General features: G+C 42.2%; 1 protein-coding gene across 3 annotated transcripts in view; it reads left to right on the forward strand.

The window, feature by feature from the left end:
- The window catches only part of Smim14 (small integral membrane protein 14), a 98,433-nt gene extending 76,518 nt beyond the window's left edge, over positions 1–21,915 (forward strand). For all 3 annotated transcript variants that reach the window (XM_021658710.2, XM_021658709.2, XM_021658712.2), the window contains 4 exons: positions 278–388; positions 7,197–7,245; positions 16,431–16,573; positions 18,458–21,915. In XM_021658710.2, coding sequence (XP_021514385.1) covers positions 314–388; positions 7,197–7,245; positions 16,431–16,573; positions 18,458–18,490 — 300 coding nt within the window. In that variant the 5' untranslated portion in view covers positions 278–313 and the 3' untranslated portion in view covers positions 18,491–21,915. The remainder of the gene's footprint in view (positions 1–277; positions 389–7,196; positions 7,246–16,430; positions 16,574–18,457) is intronic.
- Positions 21,916–22,311: the final 396 nt, after the last annotated feature.

Consider the following 22,311-nt stretch of genomic DNA (forward strand, 5'->3'; position numbering starts at 1 on the left):
CTTTAATCTCAGCACTCAGGAGGGAGAGGCAGGCAGATCTCTGACTTCAAGGCCAGCCTGGTGTGCAGAGTGAGTTTCCAGATTTTGTGTAGCCAGGCTACACAAAGAAATACTGTCTCAAAAAAACAAAACAAAACAAAAACAAAGAAAACAAAGGCAAAAATAAATAAATATGGACTACACATAGCTTATGCAAACCATAATGAATCCATGCGGTATATAAATTTTTCGTAATTTCACTCAACAGTACTCTTAACTACTTTTTCTTTCTTCCTAGATTTAATTTAGTTGAGTGAAATCAAGCCGGGTAACCATGGCTGAAGGTGGATTTGATCCCTGTGAATGCATTTGCTCTCATGAACATGCGATGAGAAGACTGATCAATCTGGTGAGATGAACAGCAGTCCTGTTAAGAACTGCTCTCTATTCTTTCTTCCTGGTTCTGTGAGATTAGTGCTTGATTAGTTATGTCTCTGTTGCAGTGATTGGTCATGAGCAAAGGCAACTAGGGAAAGAAAGGGTTCATCTCAGCTTTCCCTCATGGAGGGAAGTCAGGGCAGGAACTCAAGGCAGGAACCCGGAGGCAACAACTGAAGGAGAGGCCACAGAGGACCATTGCTTAATTACTTGTACCCCAAGACTTGCTTAGCCTGCTTTAACAACCTAGGACCACCAGTCCAGGGGTAGCATGGCTCTGGCCCTCCACATTAATCATTAATCACAAAAAATGCTCCGAAGACTTCCCTACAGGCTGATGTGGCTCCCTCTTCCCAGATGATCTTAGCTTGTATGTAGTAGACAAAAAACTAACCGCACCAAGGTTAATAGAGGATTTTCTCCAGAAAGTCACTAAAATGTAGTTGATAGTAGAAACTCCATGGTAAGTTAAGTCATAATGAAAAACACCTGCCAGTATTTGTTTTATAGAGATACAAACCAACTATTTCTTTACTTCTGTAGATTTATTTTAAGGACACTTGGTGTCCTGATTAGTTAACTACAATCATGTTGAACCTGTTGTATTCATGTTGTGCCAGATAATTGTTTTTAGTTATGTGGAGTTTACCTGCCAAACTACTATGAAACCATGGCTCCTTTCTGATACACACAGTTCAGTCCTTCTCCAACATAAATCACTACAATAAGAATCTCTGTAGAAAGCATTTCTAGATCTAATAAGTTGTTTGGCAAAGGTTAAAATAAGTCTTTTTAAAAATCTGGCCAGTGGTGGCACAACACTTTTAATCCCAGCACTTGGGAGGCTGAGGATGGCCTGGAACTCGCTCTGTAGTCCCAGCTGGCCTCAAGCTTACAGACATACATCTGCCTCTGCCTCCCAAGTGCTGGGACAAAAGGTGTGTGCCACCACCACTCTTCTCAGTTCTCATTTCACTTAGAGCATTTTAAGACTTTCTTAATTCCTAAACTTAAAATTGATACTGTTTATATGATAGTGTATACTTCTTAGTATAAAAGAAGAAATTTGACCATTACTAATAATAAAGTACTATTTTTTTAAGCATTAGCGATTATATCCAGTGCCTCATGTACACTAGGCAATACTCACTTTACTGCTGAGCTATATTCTCAACCTTTCAGGCCTTAATTTTTTTTTTTTTTTTTTTTAAGACAGGGTTTCTCTGTGTAGTGTTGGCTGTCATGGACTCACTTTGTAGACCAGGCTGGCCTCGAACTTACAGGGACCCACCTGCCCCTGCCTCCCAAGTACTGGAATTACAGGCATGTGCCACTGCACCTGGCAAGCCTTAAAATTTTTACAAAAGTATATTTTGTGTTTGTGTTCGTCTGTGTTTTTGTGGGGTTTTTTTGTTTGTTTTTTTGTTTGTTTTTTTTTTTGCCTGAATATGCCTGTGTACTATATGTGTAGCTGGTACTCTTGAGACAGTAGAAGTATGTCACAGATCCCCTGGTTGTAAGTCTCAGTGTGGGCGCTAGGGATTGAACCAATACTGTCTGGAAGAATAGCCAGTGCTCGTAACCACTGAACCATCACTCCAGCCCCTCAAGTCTTAAATTTAATCCAACATAAGGCCTAAGTTCTAAAAGAACTTTGATATTAATAACAAAAACTAGTCTAGGAACCTAAACTGTGGTGAAGCAAGGCATCTACATTTAATTAAAAATTACCATCTCAAAGGACATCAGAAGAAAGGAAACAAGCGAGGAACCTGCCACAGAGGGCCTCTGAAAGGTTCTGCCCTGCAGACTATCAAAGCAGACGCTGAGACTTACGGCCAACTGTTGGAGTGTGCATGGAATCTTATGTAAGAAGTGGGAAATAGTAAGACCTAGAGAGGACAGGAACTCCACAAGGAGAGCAACAGAACCAGAAAATTTGAACACAGGGTCCTCTCAGAGACTCATACTCTAACCAAGTACCATGCAGGGGTTCTCCAACCTAGAACCTCTGCATAGATGTAGCCCATGGCAGTTTAGTGTCCAAGAAGGTTACATAGTAATGGGAACAGGGACTGCCAATCTGATTGGCCTGCTCTTTGATCACCTCCCCCTGGCCACAGAAGATGACAATGTGGCCACTCCTGATGAGATCTGATAGACTAAGATCAGAAGGAAGAAGAGGAGGACCTGCCCTATCAGTGGACTTGGGGAGGGGCATGCATGAAGAAGAGGAGGGAGGGTGGGATCGGGAGGGGAGGAGGGAGGGTCTAATGGGGGGATACAAAGTGAATAAAGTATAATTAATTAAAAAAAAAGAAGAGAAAAAAATTACCATCTCTCCTTTAAAATTATATTTTAATTTAGTATCTTGTTGTTGTTGTTCTAATTGGCTATATTTTAGAAGAAATTAAAACTGGGGCATGTCCCACCCTCCCCTTTCCTGGTAGTGTACATGTGACTCTCTACCATGCTGCTGCTTTCTAATTTTAGCTCAGTTTTTAGGTTAGGGTGCAGGAGGAAGATGTGGTGGAAGTAGGTAGCTATGGAGATTATGCCATGAGGGAATAAAACCTGTAGGTCAAGCCTCGGACTGATCCCTCAGGACACAGAGTCAAGGGGAAATGTAAGAGATGGCCATACAGCAGATAATTCCCAAGATGGAATTATAAGGAAAAATGTACATCCCCTAAAGTTTACAACTGATGCTAGAAATATCAAAGGTGATGCCTGGTGGAGCAGAGCCTCCAAGGTGTAGCTTTTTTAAAAGCCAGTGTATTAGAAGATTATATAAATAAATGGTTTGCTGCATTAAAAAAAGAATATAATAAACACTTCAAGTTAAGACAGCTTCTTGTCTGCATACACAGTGTAGAGGGGAATTGGGAATGAGTGGTCTAAGAAGTCAGATGGCAAGATCAGCTGACAGCTTCAGCAACAAACTTGATCAGATGAAAGAAGAAATAACACAGGTTAAAAGACAAGACTTAAGAAAGGAAGGAAGGAAAGAAGGAAGGAAGAAAGAAAAAACGAAAACCAGCGTGTTGGCTTACACCCATAATCCCAACACTCTGGGAGGCAGAGGCAGGGGGATTGCTGTGAGTTTGAGGCCAGCCTGGCCTACAAAGTGAGTTCAAGAGAAAACCTGTCTCAGAGAAGAAAAAAAAAAGAAAAAAAAAAAAAAAGAAAAAAGAAAGGCAAGACTTGAAATGTTAGTGCCAGACATAAAAGAAAGAATGAAAAGAAAATGTGAGTGCTTAGAGAAGCCTTTAGAAGATACATATGTGTCTCATTGGTGTACCTGTGTAAGGAGAGCCTCAAGTTGACTGTACAGAAAACCTACTAAACAAATACCAAAAAAATTCCCAACTTTTGGGAAAAGACATGATCATGCAGGTAGAGTAAACATTTAGAAAACTTGAAATAAGCATGACCTCAAAAGTACTTCTTAGCTGGCTCTGATGGTGCAGGTATTTAACTAGGCAGAAGCAGGTGGATCTCTATGAGTTTGAGACCAGCCTGACCTGCATAGCAGATTCCAGGCCCACTAGGCCTACACAGTGAGATGTTATCTATATAAAAGAAGTTCCTCTTTATGATATATTATACAATGTTCTCTCTACCTGTATACAGCACACCAGAAGAGGGCACAAGATCTCATTATAGATGGTTGTGAGCTACCACATAGCTGCTGGGAATTGAACTCAGGACCTCTGGAAGAGCTGAGCCATCTGTCCAGCCCCTGTGTGTTTTTTTTTTTTTTTTTTTTTTTTTTAGAAACATTGTTTAAAATGGTGGCTGGTGAGATGGGTCAGTGAGTTAAGTAAGTGCAGGGACCTGAGTTGAGATCCCCGGTACACATACAAAAGCCACACATGCTGAAACATACCTGTCACCCCCTCCCTGACCTGTGCTGTGGGGACAGAGAGTGGTGGACCCTGAGGCATCACTGGGGGCTAATCTGGTCAAAAGAGAGTTCCAGGGTTAGTAAGAGACTTTGCTTCAAAAAACAAATTGGAGAACAATAGAGAAAGACACCCAATGTCATCCTCTGGTCCCCAGTTGTGCAGCCATGAGCAAGCAAACAGGTGCACACACACCACACCCCACCAGTCCTCACAGTGGACATTGTCCTTCTCTATCCCAGTATAATCCTTTAGGCCTTTTTTTTTTTTTTAAGACAGAATTTTACTATGTGGCTCTGGCAGGCCTAGAACTTGCTGTGTAGAACAGGCTGGGCCCCAATGCTGGCCACCCTACCTGGCTTGTGAAATGTTTTCTAAAAAGAGGTGGATGAAAATAGATACATAGTGAGTTCCTTTCAAGTGAAATATGTGTTCATTAAATAAATAAATAAATAAATAAATAAATAGAAATGTGTCTTCATTGTGTCACAACTAGTTTTATTTGCTACATAGATGGAGAAAGGACAATGCCAAGCCACAGTCTAGTCATAAGTCAGCCTTTTAAGTTGTTGAGTTCTCTTTAGAAAAAGGATGTGTCTCTCTGTGTAGCCCTGGCTATCCTGACCACCAGGCTGGCTTTTAACTTACAGAGATTGTCTTGCCTCTGTCTCCCAAGTGCTAGAATTAAAAATCATGTGCTCCACATCTGACATCAACTATCTACTCTTCTGATGTCTAAATGATGATATTAAGATTAGCCGGGCATGGTGGTGCATGCCTGTAATCCCAGCACTCAGGGAGGCAGAGGCAGTTGAGTTTGAGGACAGCCTGCAAAGCAAGTCCAGGGCAGCCAAGGTTACACAGAGAAATCCTGTCTTAAAACAAAACAAAAACAAGAATATTAATACTTAAAGGTAATTGCCTAATCCGGCATGGTGAAACTGGCCTGAAACCCCAGCATTGGGCAGATTAAAGCAGAAGGATTTTGAGTTTGAGCCCAAAAGCCAAATAAATAAAACCACTACTAACAGAGGACTCTGAGACCACTCAATTAAAATAGTTTGTTAATTTAAAAATAAACTTAATTGTACCATTAAAAGATTCATAGCAAAAGCAAAATATTATGATAAAACTCGGGGAGATGCATGATACAGCATATTTGTAAAAGTGACCTGGTGGCCTATAGGCTTTGAGTAATACAGCAGCCAGGAACCAGAGTTAGGTAGATCGTGATGCGTTTGAGCCAGCCTAGGCTATACTTTAGTAGGCCTTTTTTGTTGTTCCCCACTGTGTATATGAGGCTGTGTACATTGGGAGCTGGCTTGCAAGTTTCCAGTCTTCTTTCTCAGACTGTTTGTCTATGTGTGTGTTTAGAGTGGGGGGTTGCACCTGTTCTGTGACAAGACTCTTGTAGTCTTGTTTCCCCTTGGAGTAACCTTGCGTGTTCAAATGATTCCTTTTGGATTCAGAAGGATTAAGATATACAGCATAGCTGGGTGGTGTCTTTAATCCCAGCACTTAGGAGGCAGAGGCAAGGGGTTCTCTGAGTGTAAAACCAGCCTGGTCTACAAGGCTAGTTCCAGGACAGGCAAGGTCAGAGAAATCCTGTCTCGAGAAAGCAAATGAACAAACAAAAGGTATGCAGCATAATTTTACATTAGTTAAGATCTTATACTGCCATTCTGACTCAGCAAGAATTGTTGTTTATTGCTGTCCTGCTCAGGTAACACTGTACCCTGTGTGTAGCACAGGAGCAGTAGAATTCACGGGCTGTTCACTGCCTCTCACATGTGTCTATGCTAGGCATAGATGGTAGGCAATTTTTTTTGGCCCCATTTTAATAGATGAAAAAAAACTAAAGCTTAGAGGTGGCCCGGAGTCTTGAAACATTAGGAAGCTGTCTAACCTGACTTACAGGTGATGCCTGTCACTCTGTGGAGCCCATGTTCTTGCTAGCCCAGCAATTGTTCTGCAGATTGCTGGACAGACAGCCACAGGGGATGGGTTACTGAGTATGTAAGAGGTGTTGTTCATAATGAGACTGCATGGAAAAGTTGCCTGTCCTTCACCCTCTGCCATTCAGCCATCTCCACTGAGATTTTCATTCCTCTGCCACCTGAAAGACCTTAGCGTGAGCAGAACATGCATACTTTGCTTTATGTAACTGGCTGATGGATATTTGAATATTTTAAATTTATAATCTCATGATTCTAAAGCCAAATTTTATGAATTTTATAGTTGGGCAATGTGGCACGTCTCCGTAATCCTAGCCTTTGGGAAGTAGAGGCAAGGAAGGTCCAGAGTTTATGGTCATCCTCTGCTGTGTAGTGAGTTTGAGGCTAGCCTGGCTTGCATGAATGAGACCCTGTCACAAAAAAAGAAAGAAAGAAGAAAGGGAAGGGCAGGGAAAAGGAAAGGAAAAAGGAAAAAAGGAAGGAAGGAAGGAAGGAAGGAAGGAAGGAAGGAAGGAAGGAAAGAAGATTAAAAGGGGAGGTAGGGCTAGAGAGATGGCTCAGAAGATTAAGAGCACTGTCTGTCCAGAGGACCGGACCTGGGTTCAATTCCTAGCATTCATGTGGTAGCTTACAACCTCTGTAACTCCAGATACCGGGGATTCGATGCCTAGTTCTGATCTCTGTTGGGCACCAGGTATACATGTGGTACACAAACATGCAGGCAAAAATCTCACTTAAAGTTAAACAAATATGTCTAAACTTTTAAAAAATTGATTTGCTTGCTTATTATGTGGTGCTAGGAATTACATGCAGAGCTAGCATGCCCTACCCTCACTCCTACCCCTTACCCCTGACCATAGCCTGATGGCCCCTGCCGTGTTTGTGGCTCAGCAATTAACTCTCCTTTCTCTCACTGCAGCTCCGGCAGTCGCAGTCCTATTGCACAGACACAGAATGCCTCCGGGAGTGTAAGTACCAGCGGGCAAAAGGAGAGTGGGCCTGGGCACAGCAAAGGCAAAGGGCCTTGAATAGTTAGCAGACAGTATTCTCTATTTGTTTTCTTCATTTTTAAAAAAACAGTTTCACAGGGGCTAGAGAGATGGCTCAGAGGTTAAGAGTACTGCCTGCAATTCCAGGTCCTGAGTTCAATTCTCAGCAACCACAAGGTAGCTGGCAACCATCTATAATGTGATCTCATGCCCCCTTCTAACATGCAGGTGCACATGCAGATGGAGGACTCATACATAAATAAATAAATCGTTGGGGGGGGGGGAGAAAAGAGTTCAAATAGCCCAGGTTGGCCTTGAACCTCTGATTGTATGGCCTCCACTTCCCAAGGTGCTAGAATTTTAGGCATGTGCCATCATGCTTGACTTAGTTTATTTTATGGTAAGTGGCTCTCTGTTGTGCTTTTGCTGCTTAATATACTCAAATGTTTTGACAGCCTCAAGTGGAGTCACAGGCTTCTCAAAAAGGGTCATTAACTTACAGCTCTTGTGTCTGTGGATGGCAGTAAATGCCTAAAATCCCACATGGAAGGCTGAGGCAGGAGAATGGTGAATTCCAGGCTATCCTGTGCTACATGGCAAAACCCCATTAAAACCAAACCAAACAAAAAACTCTTCCTTTATAACTTCTTCAACTAAAAACTTAAGTTTGTGGGAGACTAACAAGACTTAAGAGAGTTCTAGACTTCCAAGGGTGGGAAAGTATAGGAGGTAATACCTTGGAGGAAATTTGTGAAGGAATTTACAGAGTTTTCTATTGTAGATCTCTTGTCTTCAGTAAAGAATTTGTATTTGTCCCTGGGTGGTGATGGCACACACCTTTAATCTCAGAGCTTTGGAGGCAGAAGCAGGTGGATCTCTGAGTTCAAGGCCATCCTGGTCTACAAAGTGGGTTCCAGGACAGCTAGGACTACACAGAGAAACACTGTCTCAAAAAAAATGTTTTGTCATTAGGCAGAAAATATGTTTTTGGGAGTTTTTCTTTACTTCCAGCTCAAAAATATACTTAATTGAAAAGCATACTTTGACCAATCTGAAGTCTCCTGCACATGTCTGAAGATTTTGATTGCTGGATTATGTTGTCTCCATTTATTGTACTATGCTAGTTTTCTAACCTTAGGTGTTGCCCATTTTGGGCAAGTACTCTGCTGCTGACCTACATTTCCAGTGCCAAATCACATTTTTTCATAGGTTACTTGTTTATATTTAGCTTCAGATGTCCAGCACTCACTCTTCTTGGTCTCTGTGTGTGCGCATGCGTGTGTGCCCCTGTGGTTGAGTGTCCCTGTGCTGCGAATGCCTGTGTGTGGATGTGGAGGCCAGAGGATGGCCTGGGTCATGTCCCCTTTCAAGCGTGTCTGCCTCCTTTTCTGTTTTGAGACCTTCCCTCAGCGGCCTGGGGCTTTCTGATCTCGGCCGGCAGCCCAGAGCACCATGACTTTGTGTCCCCTGGTGTTGGTGCCCAGCTTGTTTACAGCCTGGGAATTAAACTCAGTGCCTCTACCTCACAGAGTACAGGTGCGTGCACATACTTCTCTTGGGTTACTTGTTTATTTTTGAACTATCCCATATCTCCTGGCTGGCCTGGAACTCACTATGGAGGGGGATTCCATTCTCAGTGCTAGGATTCCACGCCTGCCAAGCACTGTTTTCATTCAGGGTTTGAGACTAAAGACACCATGAGGTACAGGCTTGTTGTTGTTGAAAACAGGGTTTCTCTGTGTAGCCTTGGCTGTCCTGGGCTCACTTTGTAGACCAGGCTGCTCTCAAACTCCCAGAGTTCTGCCTCTGTCTCCCTGAGTGCTGGGACTACAGGCACATGCTATTGCACCAGGTAAGTAGAGGCTTCTTACGCCGTTGTCAATTACTTTTGTTATTTGTGCCCTAGGTTCCCACCTCTGTAACTACACTAACTTGACTAGTGCAGGGTCGAGCCTACAGTAGAAATTGTCAGAGTGCAGTGGCTGATGCAGGATATGGTAATGGAAATGGATATGGTAGCAACGACAACATGAGCAAGGACTAGAAAGATGGCAAGCTGAAGTTACAGAAGTTACTGGAGTTACTGAAGTTACAGTGCTCCACTTCTTTAGTCTCTTCTCTGACAGCATTCATCAAGCTTTGGTGTACAGCCCAGGTATTTGCCACTGGAGGTCAAAGTCCTAAAGCCTGCTTTTCTAGTTGAAAATGAGCTTAATTGAACTTCTTGTAGGAAAACAAATGTTTATTGCATGTATGGTGGTTGGACTCTTGAGTCAGGGCCACTTGTAAATCAAGTAGGCTTTTTTTAAAAGATATATTTATTTATTTTACATATATGAGTGCTCTGTGCATGTACACCTGCATGCCAGAAGAGGGCATCAGATCCCAATATAGATGGTTGTGAGCCACCATGTGGTTGCTGGGAATTGAATTCAAGATCTCTGAAAGAACAGACAGTGCTTTTAACCACTGAGCCATCTCTCCAGCCCCCTCCCCCCTTTTTCCCCTCCTCTCCTTGATAAAAGATTTCTTTGTGTACTTTTGGTTGTTCTTGAACTTTCTCTGTTGATCAGGCTGGCCTGGAATTCAGGAATCCGCCTGCCTCTTCCTCCTGAGTGCTAGGATTAAAGGTTGTGTACCAACATGCTCAGTTTATATTTTTGTTTCTGTCAGTGAAATGTCATTTACTGATCCTAAATAGAGAGGCAAAACTCCAGGTGTCCCTGCTTTTTTGTGCATGTTCAAACAGGTGTGTGTGTGTGTTTGTGTGTGTGTGTGTATGTGTGTAGGCAAGAGGTAGACATCAAGTATATTCATTCTACACCTTCTGTTTTTTAGACAGGGCCTCTAAATTCTGCAATTTTAGTATATATGAAGTCCGGAATTTGAGCCCCAGCACCAAATAAGCTAGGCATGGGGAGACAAAGGCTGAAGGATCAGAGGTTCAGGGTCAATCTCTGCCACTTAGTGAGTTAGAGACCAGCCAGGCGTACATGAGACCTTGATCCAAAACCAATCACTCCCTCAGTTATTCATAGATCCAACTGGTGGACAGGTATAAAGAGAAACAGTTATGTTCCCACTTGTAGAATCTACATGAGCTTTGGCATTAGTCAGGGAATATGGTTTGGGTTTTTTGTTTGGTTTGGTTTTGCTTTTGGCTTTTGGTTTTTCTGAGACACAGTTTCTCTGTGTAGCCCTGGAACTCACTCTGTGGACCAGGCTGGTCTCAAACTCACAAGAGATCTACCTGCGCCTGCCTCCCAAGTACTGGGATCAAAGGAGTGTGCCAGTGCTTTTTCTCTTTAATAATTCTCTGCTACTTTATATTTATTTCTTTTTATTGAAACAACTTTTGACATCTTTGTTTGTTTTTTCAGTGTTTTCTTTTGAGACAGGGTCTTACTATATAGCCTGGAGCCTGTTTCATAAACATAAACCAGGCTGGCCTTTAACTCATAGAAATCTGCCCTCTGCCTCTCGAGTACTAGGATTAGAGTTGTGCCTTATACACAGCTTTATTTTTACTTTGTGATATGTGTTCATGCGTGCAGGACTACCTTTGTGCTGGTGCAAATGCCATGTGTGTGCACATGTATGTGGAGGCCAGAGGTCTGCTTCAAATGTCATTTTTCATGAGCCATCTGTGTGTGTGTGTGTCTGTGTGTGTGTGTAGATACAGGGTCTCTCAATGGGATCTGTGGCTCACCAGTTAGACTAGGCTGCCTGGCTGGCCAGTGAGTCCCAGGGAGGGATTACCCTGTCTCCATTTTCCCAGCACTGGGATCACAAATGTGCCATCATGCCCCACTTTTTCACAGAGGTTCTAATGACTGAACTCAGGGCCTCATGTTTGCTTGGCAAAAACTGAATTATAGAGTTACCTACCCAGTACAACCCATGACATAATTTCCTATCTCTTTCTGTCTCTAAATAAAGCTTTTGTGTATTTACTCTGAACCCGTAATTATTCAGTCTTCCAGTTCTCCCAACTCTCTCTAGCCATATTTCCTCTCAGTTCTAACTTTTCAACTACTTTGTCTTCTTCCACACCCCACCCCCGCCCCCCGGCCTCATATGCTCACTCCCTGGAGCTATTCCCTTCCTATACACCCTTGATGATATTCTCAAGTCTCATGACTCATTATGTTTGTGCTGATAACTTTCATCTGGACATGTCTGGTGTTTCACAGGCATCTCAAAAACATCATCTTCAGAACTGAGTTCCTAGTAGTATCTGTCACAGCTGCTTTCTTCCTTTGTTTTTCCCATAAGTTTGTGGTAGCTCTGTCCTGAAAGTGACAGGGCTCTCAGGGTCTATCCATTATCATCTATCTTCAGGATGTAACCAAAACTGTACTTTACACCACCCCATTCTCCCTCCTTGCTGTTCACCATCTCATATGTAGGGTGTTATAATAGGTTCTACTTGTTGTCTGTCTCTCTGTTTGTTTGTTTGTTTAAGACAGGGTCTTACTCTGTAGCCTTGGCTGCTCTAGAACTTACTTTGTAGAACAGGCTGGTCTTGAAATCAAAGATATCTGCCCACTTCAGCCTCCCAAGTTCTGGTCAGGCCGGGTGTGGTGGCATACACCTTTAATCCCAGAACTCTGGAAGGCATAGGCATGTGGATCACTGTGAGTTCAAGGCCAGCCTAGTCTACAAATTAAGTCCAGGACAGCCAGGGCTTCACAGAGAAACCCTGTGTCGAAAAACAAACAGGTGACTGTCGGGGGTTGGAGAGATGGCTCAGAGGTTAAGAGTGCTGTCTGCTCTTCCAAAGGTCCTGAGTTCAATTCCCGGCAACCACATGGTGGCTCACAAACCATCTGTAATGTAAACTAATTCCATCTTCTGGCAGGTGTAAATGTAGATTAGAACACTCATATACATAAAATAAAAAAATCTTAAAAAAAAAAAAGTGACTGTCACACCATGCCAGGCCTTATATGTTTTAACTGTCTCCCTGTTTCTCTTGAAGAATTGGCTTGAAGAAGTATGAGTTTGCTTTTGGCTTCTTTTCACCTAAAATTCTTGTGGCACTTTCTGTTTGATGCATAGTAAAAGGTCCTTGTTATGACCCATGAGGCCTGTGATGTGGCTGTGATTGGGAACTCCTGTGACTCTCTTCCACAGGTCTCCAAGTCTCGGCCTGCTTCCGAGCTATCCCAGCTGCAGTATCAGCAGTCAACACGTCCCACTGGCTTCTGACTCAGACTGAGCTCAGCTCTTTCTGACTCTACATCTTTTTAAAAACCTTTTTTTTTTTTTTTTTTTTTTTAAATTATATTCAGGGTTGGGAGCCAGACTCAGGTCATCAGGCTTGGTGACAGGTTCCTTTGGCTGCCAAGCCCTGTCCTGCTAGCCCACACTCCTATCTACAGGTTTCTAGCTTCTTCACCCTCTGTTGTCCTGTGTCTAGTAACTATGTATCTGGTGACTGTTTTACTTAGGCATCTTCTGTCAGTCTTTGTTCAGAGCTCCTTGAGGGCAGGGATACTTGAAGGCCAACCCCTGTCTTCAGGATTCCCAGCATCAGGACCATGATCTCCCTCTCTCTATTTCTGCTGGCAGTTGTGGATCTCTAGATCTGACCCCTGCTGTGCTTTAGCATCTTTTTTCTCTAGTCCCTGCATTTTATAGTTCCCTTTGGGCATGGTTTCCTCATTACAGAAGGTGGCCATCTGAAGAACCACTTTAAAGACAGTTCAGAAGTTTGTCTGAACATAAAAAAAACATTTTTAGGGCTTCGTAGAATCTTTGTAAAACACTATTGTTTTCTTTCTTATGGTGCTGTGGATCAAACTTAAAACCTTACGCATGTTAGGCCTGCGATACACGGCTCAACTACACCTTAGCCCGTTTTGGTCTCATTATGTGCCTAGGCTGGCTTCAAACTCAATACCTAGCTCCGGCTGGCCTTGAACCTTAAGATCCAAGAGTCCTTCTTACTCATGTGCTGTGTCTGACCTCCTCAAATCTTTTTTAGTTTGTATTTTTAATGCCTAAACAACATTTCTTCCATCTCTGCCTGTTGCCCCTGTTCTGATTATGTACCCTTCACTTGCTATTGTATCTCTGGCCTATAGAATCGTACTGGGTCTCATGTACCAAATTTACTTCCTAGAATGGCACTATAATTATCTTCCCATCTCGGCAAACTATGAGTAAGTGGCACAAGTCTGTAATCCCACCATTCTAGAGACAGAGACAGGAGAATCAGGAGTTCATTCCAGCCAGGGCTACCTAGTGTACTTATATACGTGTATCCAAGCCAGCCTGGATACATGAGATCTCAAACCAAACAAAGCAGGGACTACCAAGATAGCTCAACAGATAAGCCACCTCCCTCCAAGCTTGATGATCTGAGTTCAGTTCCCTGGGACTCACCCTGTCCCCCAACACACACACAGTATGGAAGAGAACTAACTTCTCAAGTTGTCCTTATACCTCAACAAGAGTGCTGTGGCACATGTGCTTACACACATACATACATACACAAAACAAGTAAGTAAATGAGTATGTAACTTTCAAATAAAAAAAAATAAAAAACCAGACTAGACTATGACATTTCCTCAGTTAAAAGCTTTGGTGAAGGGCTGAAGAGATGGCCCAGCAGTTAGGAGAGCTTGCTGCTTATGCAGAGGACCTGAGTTCAGTTCCCAGCCCCTCTGTCAGGCAGCTCACAAGCCTCTTCAGCTGTAGCTCCAGAGCATCTTCTGGCACACACACACATATCTTTAAAAAAAAAAAATGTTGAGCATTACTGTCACATACCTCTCCATGGGCAGTTTTATCTTAACAGGATGTGTAAGACTTTCCACAGCTCAAACTCACCTCCAGCAGTCCTCACAGGCACCTGTGGTCTTCAGGATTCTCACAAACAGCAAACTCACCTCCAGCAGCCCTCACGGGCATGTGTGGTCCTGGGACCTGCTGAATGATCAGCTCTAGAATAAATAAGCTTGGAAACTTTTAGCCGCCCCCTACAAGTTATCTTACCTCCCCGGATGGCGCCTTGGCATGTGTCCCTTCTACGTCCCACAAATAAATATTGGTTCAGCAGTAAAGGCTGTGCCCAACTTGCCAGAAGCCATGCATTTGATCACTAGCACCCACAAAAAAAAAAAAAAAAAAATCAAGCCTTGAAGTTCAGAAAAATTACATCTATTTGGAGTTTCAAATGAGGGATTTTCCTGCCCATTCCTGCCCCTCCTTTGTTCTTCTTCCCCCTACCACCATCCCATTTAGTCTCTGAGGGTTGGCTGTGTTTCTCTGTTCTGCCACCTTTTGTATTTGTTTTGATGCTTCACTGCCTTATCCTTCCAGGGTATGTCTACCAGGATCCACATTTTACTGAATTCAGGCTGGTCCTGTTGCTGATAGTGAACGCTTGCCTAATATCTACTGTGTAGCAGACCAAGCCATTCTGCTTTCTGTGCCCTGCCCATCTCAGTACCCACTGCTCCCCTATGAGGTGATGGGGAGGTTTACCTTACACAGACAAAGAAACCAAGGCACCAAGATCAAATAGCTGAAAGATAGTAGATTCAAAGAGCCATGAGATGGTCTCAGCTCTTAAAGAGTTAATGACCTAGGCAATGACTGGAGCAGTTCCACAGCTTGTGCAAGGCCTTGGGTTTGTTTGGTCCTCAGCCTGGACAGGGTGGAGTTCAAGGAAAACTTTGGAAGGACTGAGTCTGCATAGTTCCCTGGCAGAGTAGTATTGAATTATTATTGCATCATATTCATTTGGGAAAGTTTAAAAAAAGTATTAAACCACACCCCTATGCTGCTCCTGAATCAGATGGTCTGACTCAGGGCCTCAGAATCTGGAGGATTCTGTGGAGGTCACAGGCCTTGCTGATGTACAGCCAGGCAAGGGAAATATTGGCTCAAGAAGAAGGTATGGAGTAACTAGGAAAGATAATGTTGGAGAAAGTGAAGATTAGATAAGTAGGTCCAAGTTATACCAGCAAAGGTCAGGCCATGGTGTGCAGAGCTGAATGATAAGCCAAGGTTACACACTGGCTTGCACAGCACAGACGTTTGCATTACTAGTGTTTTTAGGTATGATGACATGCCTTTGTCTGGGAGTTAGGGGAAGGAAAATGAGGCATTTGAGGCTAGCCTAGGCTACCTTGGAGACCTGAGAATAATGAATAGACCCTGTGCAAGAAGAATAGGATCCAACAAAGTTGAAATAAAACTGACAAAGGCACTTACCACCTTGTGTCCATCTGCCTCTATCCTGAGTGCTGGGGTTAAAGGCATGACATTGGTGTTCTTTAAATTTTTTTTTTTTTAGATTTACTTATTTTATGCTTTGCCTGTATGTTTGTCTTGTGGTACCTGTGGAGGTCAGAAGAGGGTATTGGGTCACCTGGAACTAGCGCTACAGATGACTGGTTATAAGCCACCATTGTAGGTGCTGGGAACTAAACCTGGATCCTTTGCAAGGGCAACAAAACGTGGCTCAAAACTCTGAACCATGTCTCCAGCCCTCTACTAGGTATTCTTAATCTGGCTTCTTTAGTTGATGGCAAATCTATGGATTTGTGGTTTCCTGAGTCCATGAACCTTGCAATCAGTGTGAAACTATATAGCCCATGGAGCACCAGTGATAAGTCCCTAACTGTTCCCTAACTCCCAGGATTCTGTTAACACAGATTGTTAACTTCCAGTGTGGGGATGGACAGGTGCCTCTGTGGTTAAAGGCATGTACTACTTTTCTTGCAGAGGGCCAGAGTTGGTTCCCAGCACCCATGTCAGATGGCTTACCATCTGCCTATTACTTCAGCTCTGGAAGCCAACTGCTTTGCCTTACATGGGTGCCTGTGTACACATGCTCATATACACAGAGACATTCACACATACACATAATAAAAAAAAAAATCAATAAAACTGTAAAGGACTATTACACTAGTCAAAGTCTCTTCTATAATTTGATTTGTGACTAACAAGCTGCCTTGTAGATTTTCTTGCATGAAAGAAAGGGAAACTGGAATATGCTGGTTGACAGCTGTACTATAAATTATCAGTGGTTTTCTTAGTGTGATTTTTAAAGCTAGCACTTATGCATTAGAATCTGTTTTTACTTTTACTTCACAATGTTACAGTCATGATGCAGGTTTGCTACAGATGCTGTTTTTGTTTGTCTTTAGTGCCAGGACCCTCCACTGACAACGGCATCAGTATTACCGTGATCCTGATGGCCTGGATGGTGATTGCAGTGCTCTTGTTCTTACTGAGGCCTCCTAATCTTAGAGGCTCCAGCCTCCCTGGAAAGCCCTCCAGTCCTCACAGTGTAAGAATTACTATTAATCTTCTGTGGGTGGGAGTGTTTGTTTTGACTGAAATACCTAAGTTATTGAAAGAAAAACTTAATTCTTGGACTGAATTATTTCAATGTAGTCATAATAAATCTTTCAGTTTCCAGTCTTCTGTGGAGATGAATATTAAAAAAAATAACAAAAACAGAGCTAGACATGGCTTACATCTGCAATCCCTGCACTTGGGATGGTGGGCCAGGAGGACTGCCACAAGTTCAAGGCTAGCCTAGCCTACCTAGTGAAAGCTAGGCCTCCTTGTACTACAAAGTGAGATCCTGTTTCAGGGAGGGGAGGGAGTATCTGTAAAGTGACACAGCATCAAGACAAAGATGTTTTCAGGCTAGGGATATGGCTTAGTTGGTAGACTGCTTGCCTGGCATGCATGAAGCCCTGCATTGACTACCCAACACCTCATAAGCAGGATGAGCTGACACACACCTCCTCTGGGGACATCAAAAATTCAAGGTCATCTTTTGTTGATTCATAGCAACCTAGAGCCTAGCGTGGCCTTTAGGAGACCCTGTCTCAAAAAATTTTTTCTCTGTAGTCTTATGTTGTCAATGTGAGAATTTACAAGCAGTTCTTAAATTAAGAGGAAAACACTGTGGAGCTTTTAGGAGTAGAACATGTAGCCCTATGCTGAATTAGCTAAGAATGGCTCCATTGGCACACACAGGTTCTCCTCTGCAGGCTATGATGGTGCACCCTTTAATCCCAGAACTTGGGAGACAGCTGCCCTTGGATCTCTTTGAATTCAAGGCCAGCCTTGTCTACACAGTGAGACCCCATCTGTCTCAGGGAAGAAGGAAAAGATGCTTTAATGTACTTTAGACTTTCCTTGGAAAGGGTAATGTGCATAAAAAGCTTGTGTATGTGAAGTATTTCTTTCTTAGCCTTCTTTCTTATATTCTGTGGATACCTTTTTTGTTTTTGTGTCAGGGAGCAGTTTCTCCAGTGTTTAGAGATAGAGAAATCCAACTCACCCTGACTTAGAAGAAGCCATAACAAGTGACACACCACCCTGGACCTAGGGTGTTGTGTCCTAGGAACAATAGTCCTAAGCCAGGAACAGAAAAAAAAACAAACTGCAGTAGAAATGCTGCTCACCCTTACAGAGCACACCAGGGTAAATAAACAAAGCCTTCCAGCGTCCTAAGAGCCCCATTACTCTCCCTCTCTTTTCTATTTTGAGATAAAGTCTCATTGTGTGTCCCAGCTGGCCATGAACTCATTTAGTAGCTCAAGCCTCAAACGTCCCAGGCTATATAGCTTAGCAGAGCTTTCATCTTCTCATTCATTCATTCATTTTTTATTATTATTTTTTTTTGAGACAGGGTTTCTCTGTGTAGCCCTGGCTGTCCTGGAACTTGCTCTGTAGACCAAGATCTGCCCGTCTCTGCCTCCCGAGTGCCTGGGAATAAAGGCGTGTGCCACCACCTTCAGGTTTATACATACCCATTCTAAATACATATATACATACACGCATGCATAGCCAGTGTCTTTATTCTTCCTACAGACTTCATTGTAAGGCGGGCTTCTCTTGGGGTGGGAAGATATTTGTCACATGCACCTGAGCCATGTTCTGGTAAACATTCCACAGTGAGAAGCAGAAGTGTCTACTTGAGTGTGCTACACTAGCCAATCACATTAGTGAGATGGGTGGCCAATCCCATCACTGCTGCAGCTTCCCTTTCTTCTACACCACGTGCGAGAATGGGGCAAACACTGCCAACCCACAAAGTTTACCTCATGTAAAAAAGAAAGACTGCAAAAACACTTACCGTGAAGATGTTGGGGACAGGCTCCTTTCTTATGTTATTAGATGAAAGTCATTTAACCCATTTTTTTCTTAATGCCAGGGACAGGATCCACCAGCTCCTCCTGTGGATTAATGTTATGATGTGGGAAGCAGAGATTGTTTAACACCTTGCACGACCAAATGACTGAAGATGACCAGAGTACTACTCCTAACCATTTTTCCTTTTCCATCTGCAATTTGGGATGATATTGTTTTCATGAGCTTCTAGAAATTTCACTTGCAAACTGACTTTTGCTTCCTGTGTTGCCACAGTTCTTATTTACAGTATACCTGAGTAAATGATTCTATTGAAAAGTTCACGGGGCTTTGTTGGTTGGCCTAAGCTAAAACATTCCACTGGTTCTCCTGGGAACTGTGATCATAATGTCTGTGGTGGTTTCTGGCCCAACTGAAGGAAAATTGACATTTCTGCATTTAAGTATTTTAAGTGGTTTTGATAGATTTTAATTCTTTTCATAAGGTATTTATTTGGGGTTGTCTGATATGAGTGGCAGAGCCTCACTGTAGTTACTTTACCTTGGCAGTTTATTTGTGGGTAGCAGTTTTCTGTAGTCCTTGGGACAGTGAAACTTCAGAACATTCTCCTTCCAGCCTCTAGATGAAATCTGCCTGGCTTCGGCTGGCTTATGTGGCTAGAATAGGAAAAATGAATTGATTATTTACTGATTTTTTTTTTAATTCCCATTGAAAAATTTCTGATGTTAAGAATACTTTAAATAAACATGATTGATTAATATAGTGGTTGGTTTAGAATCCGTTGTGTGTCATTGAAAGCCACTGTACACTAGCCTTACACAGCTCATGAAAGGAGAGTCAATGCTTTCTGCCTTTGCCAGGTACAGTCTATCCCATACTAACTTGAGCTGTATTTGTTTTTGAAGTGTGTGCCTCTCAGCAAGCTGCTCTTTCATGCGAACGCTTCCCTGTTAAAATGAAGTCATCTTTCTTCTGTGTGTGTGGGCTGACATTTTAATACCCATTTACCTTTTTGTTGTTGTTGTTGTTATTGTTTTTGTTTTGTTTTGTTTTGTTTTGTTTTGTTTTGAGACAGGGTTTCTCCATGTGTAGCCTTGGCAGTCCTGGACTCACATTATAGACCAGGCTGGCCTTGAACTCACAGTAATCTGCCTGCCTCTGCCTCTCTGAGAATTGGGGTTACAGACATGCACCACCACACCTGGCTCCATTTAATTACTTTTAAAACCTTTTCCATTTTCTTTTCTTTTTTAATTTGTTTGAGTCCTTCTAAATTTTTTTGCCCTTCTGACTTATGAAGAAAAAAGCCATTCCAAGGGAAATGAGAAAAATGACAGACTATTTTTCTCACCTCTTGGCTCGATTCTGTTTAATAATGGGATGTGAATGCCTTGGACTAAGAAGGAGCATTGGTAACTGACATTTTGAAATGTGTTTAGAAAGTAAGAGGTTGCATTGTTTTCCTCAGTTCAAGAGCAGTGAATACAGTGGCATCTGAACACACCTAGAAGGCCTAGACTATTTTTTTTTCCTAGAAAGAAACTGCAAGTTCTTTGCCAGGGCCAGAACATATTTTGCTATCACCATAAGGATGTTCCCTCCTTGGTCAGTAAGCTGTCACTGTACAGATCCGAGAAACTGTGAACTTAATAAAGTTCTCCATCACTTCACCATCGACAGGCTTGCGACCCAGTTGTGTGACACTGTAGTTATTTTCCCTGTGTGATGGTTATGCTCTGGCCCGTGAGCATTGCTGAAGGCATCTCTTCATCCTGTACTGTGATACTGGCTGCTTCCATTCCTCTGGGCTCACTCGGCTTCGTGCTCAACGCTTAAAATACATAACCCCTTCTCAGCTACTTATGCTTACACAGGGGTGACAACCCAGGTAAGTTAAATCCTGAACAAATGAACAACACAGGGTAAAGGATTTCTCTCTTGCATGGCCAACCAGAAATCTTCTGCACTTCATTGCTAGTAGCCAGTTTAACCCCAAAACCAGATATGGCGGCAGTCTTGGGACCAGACTAAGCTACACAGTAAATTTCAGGTGAACTTGGCTACACAGGAAGACCTTGCCTCATATAGGAAAACATGGGTGAGGGACTTAAAGCTGAGCGAAATTGAGATGGCATCAAATGGAGCTGAATTCTGTAGTGTTTCTTTTCCTGTCCTCAGCCTTTGAAGGCTGCACATGTGTCCCAACAGTCTGTTATAAGCTGCCGAAGCTAAACCTCATGGAGAGCTGAGTCTGCCTCACAAGTAGTTGAGACTTTACCTTGGTGAAAAAAAAAATGAATGAAATGGAGATACAGAACATCTAGTATCAGAGACCAAGAAACATGAACTCTTATTCCATGTGTTCATCGATCACATTCACTATTGTCTGAATATCTTGGCCTTTTCCTATGTGAACCCTCTATTAAGTTAGTAGTTTTTTAATTAAGTTTTTTAATCCCTTAAAGGTTTTCCTTTCTGACATAGAAAAGGCCTAGTTACATGTTCACCAGAAATATATATGATCACAATTGTATAGAAAATATGATCCATACATTTCAATGCCTCTTAAACAGTTGAATTTCTTTGAAAAGTACTTGGCCTTGGGTTTTTACTTTTTATTCTTTGATATTTTGTTTTCTTTGAATTTTTTTCTATATTCCTAAAATAATGGTATCCTGCAGAGAATATTAGTATTAACCTAACTAATAATTTATATTATTCTCTTCTTGAAGCTTCTACATGTGGCTCTTTAATCGAGCATATACTTACAGCATTGTTTGGCTTGCAAACATTTACTTGATCTGTAGCTACAACCCTGTTAAAACAGAAAGCTTACATTCTTGTCCCTTTGGGCCATTCATACTACCTAGAATTCATTTGAGAGTCCCTTCATACTGCTTTATGCAAACTCTAGTTTTGTTTTTCTTTTTTCCACATGGGAGAGGTTAACATTGGGACTGTTTATAGCAGAAGATTTTATCATGTATCTAGACACTGTCCCATGTAAGCATGTTTTACAATGCGCAGAGATTCTCCAGAGTAGCCATTGAGTATCACTGTCCCACAGATCCATTTAGTTTCTGTGATAGTGTTTATAGAATTATTAATCTTAGATTTTTAAAGAAATTGTGAAAGTCTGTCACTCTAAATGAAAGTTTATCTCCCAGTGATTTTGTGCTCAAGTTTGACCAGCTCAGCTTAAAACACAAAACAGCAACTTGAAGAAGGAAATGACAAATGGTTTAGAATTTGTCTTTGCAATAGAAAATAGGGAGAGTCTTATATTTCTCAATGAAGAATCCTGTGTATTTGTTACATGTCCAGTGATTATTTTGTTAAAGGCAAAAGTGGTCATGTAATGTACTAACTGTGATTTGCTGTTTCTAAATGTTTTAATCATGCCAAACAAATCAGTCCGTGCCATTTGGCATCTGTTGTTAATCTTTTACTGGGTACTTGGATTGGGGTAAAGGGCTTGTACTATGCACTTTTTATTAATGAATAAATAGAAAATGTTAGTAACGCTTTGTTTTCTCTATTTGGCTTTTGTGGGAAAAGATACCTTCTACTTAAAGTGTTGACATCCTGTGTTAACATTTCGAGATTCAACTTTTTCTTTTTTTCTTTCTGTCTTTCTTTTTGCTTTTTTGAGACAAGGTTTCTCTGTGTAACTCTGGCTGTCCTAGTACTAGCTTTGTAGATTAGGCTGACTTCGAACTCACAGAGATCTACCTGCCTCTGCTAGGTACAACTTTTCAACTCAAAGTATTCCCAAGAAATAAGAAAAATGTTTACATGCTAGCTTGGGATGAAACTCAGTTTTTGGAATACCTTCATCCATGAAACTCTGGGTCCTGTCATCTGTATTTCACATGCCAGGCACAGTGGCATACATCTATAATCCCAACACCTGGGAAA

The sequence above is a fragment of the Meriones unguiculatus genome, chromosome 12 (assembly GCF_030254825.1).
Source record: "Meriones unguiculatus strain TT.TT164.6M chromosome 12, Bangor_MerUng_6.1, whole genome shotgun sequence".
NCBI classification, from domain to species: Eukaryota; Metazoa; Chordata; class Mammalia; order Rodentia; family Muridae; genus Meriones; species Meriones unguiculatus.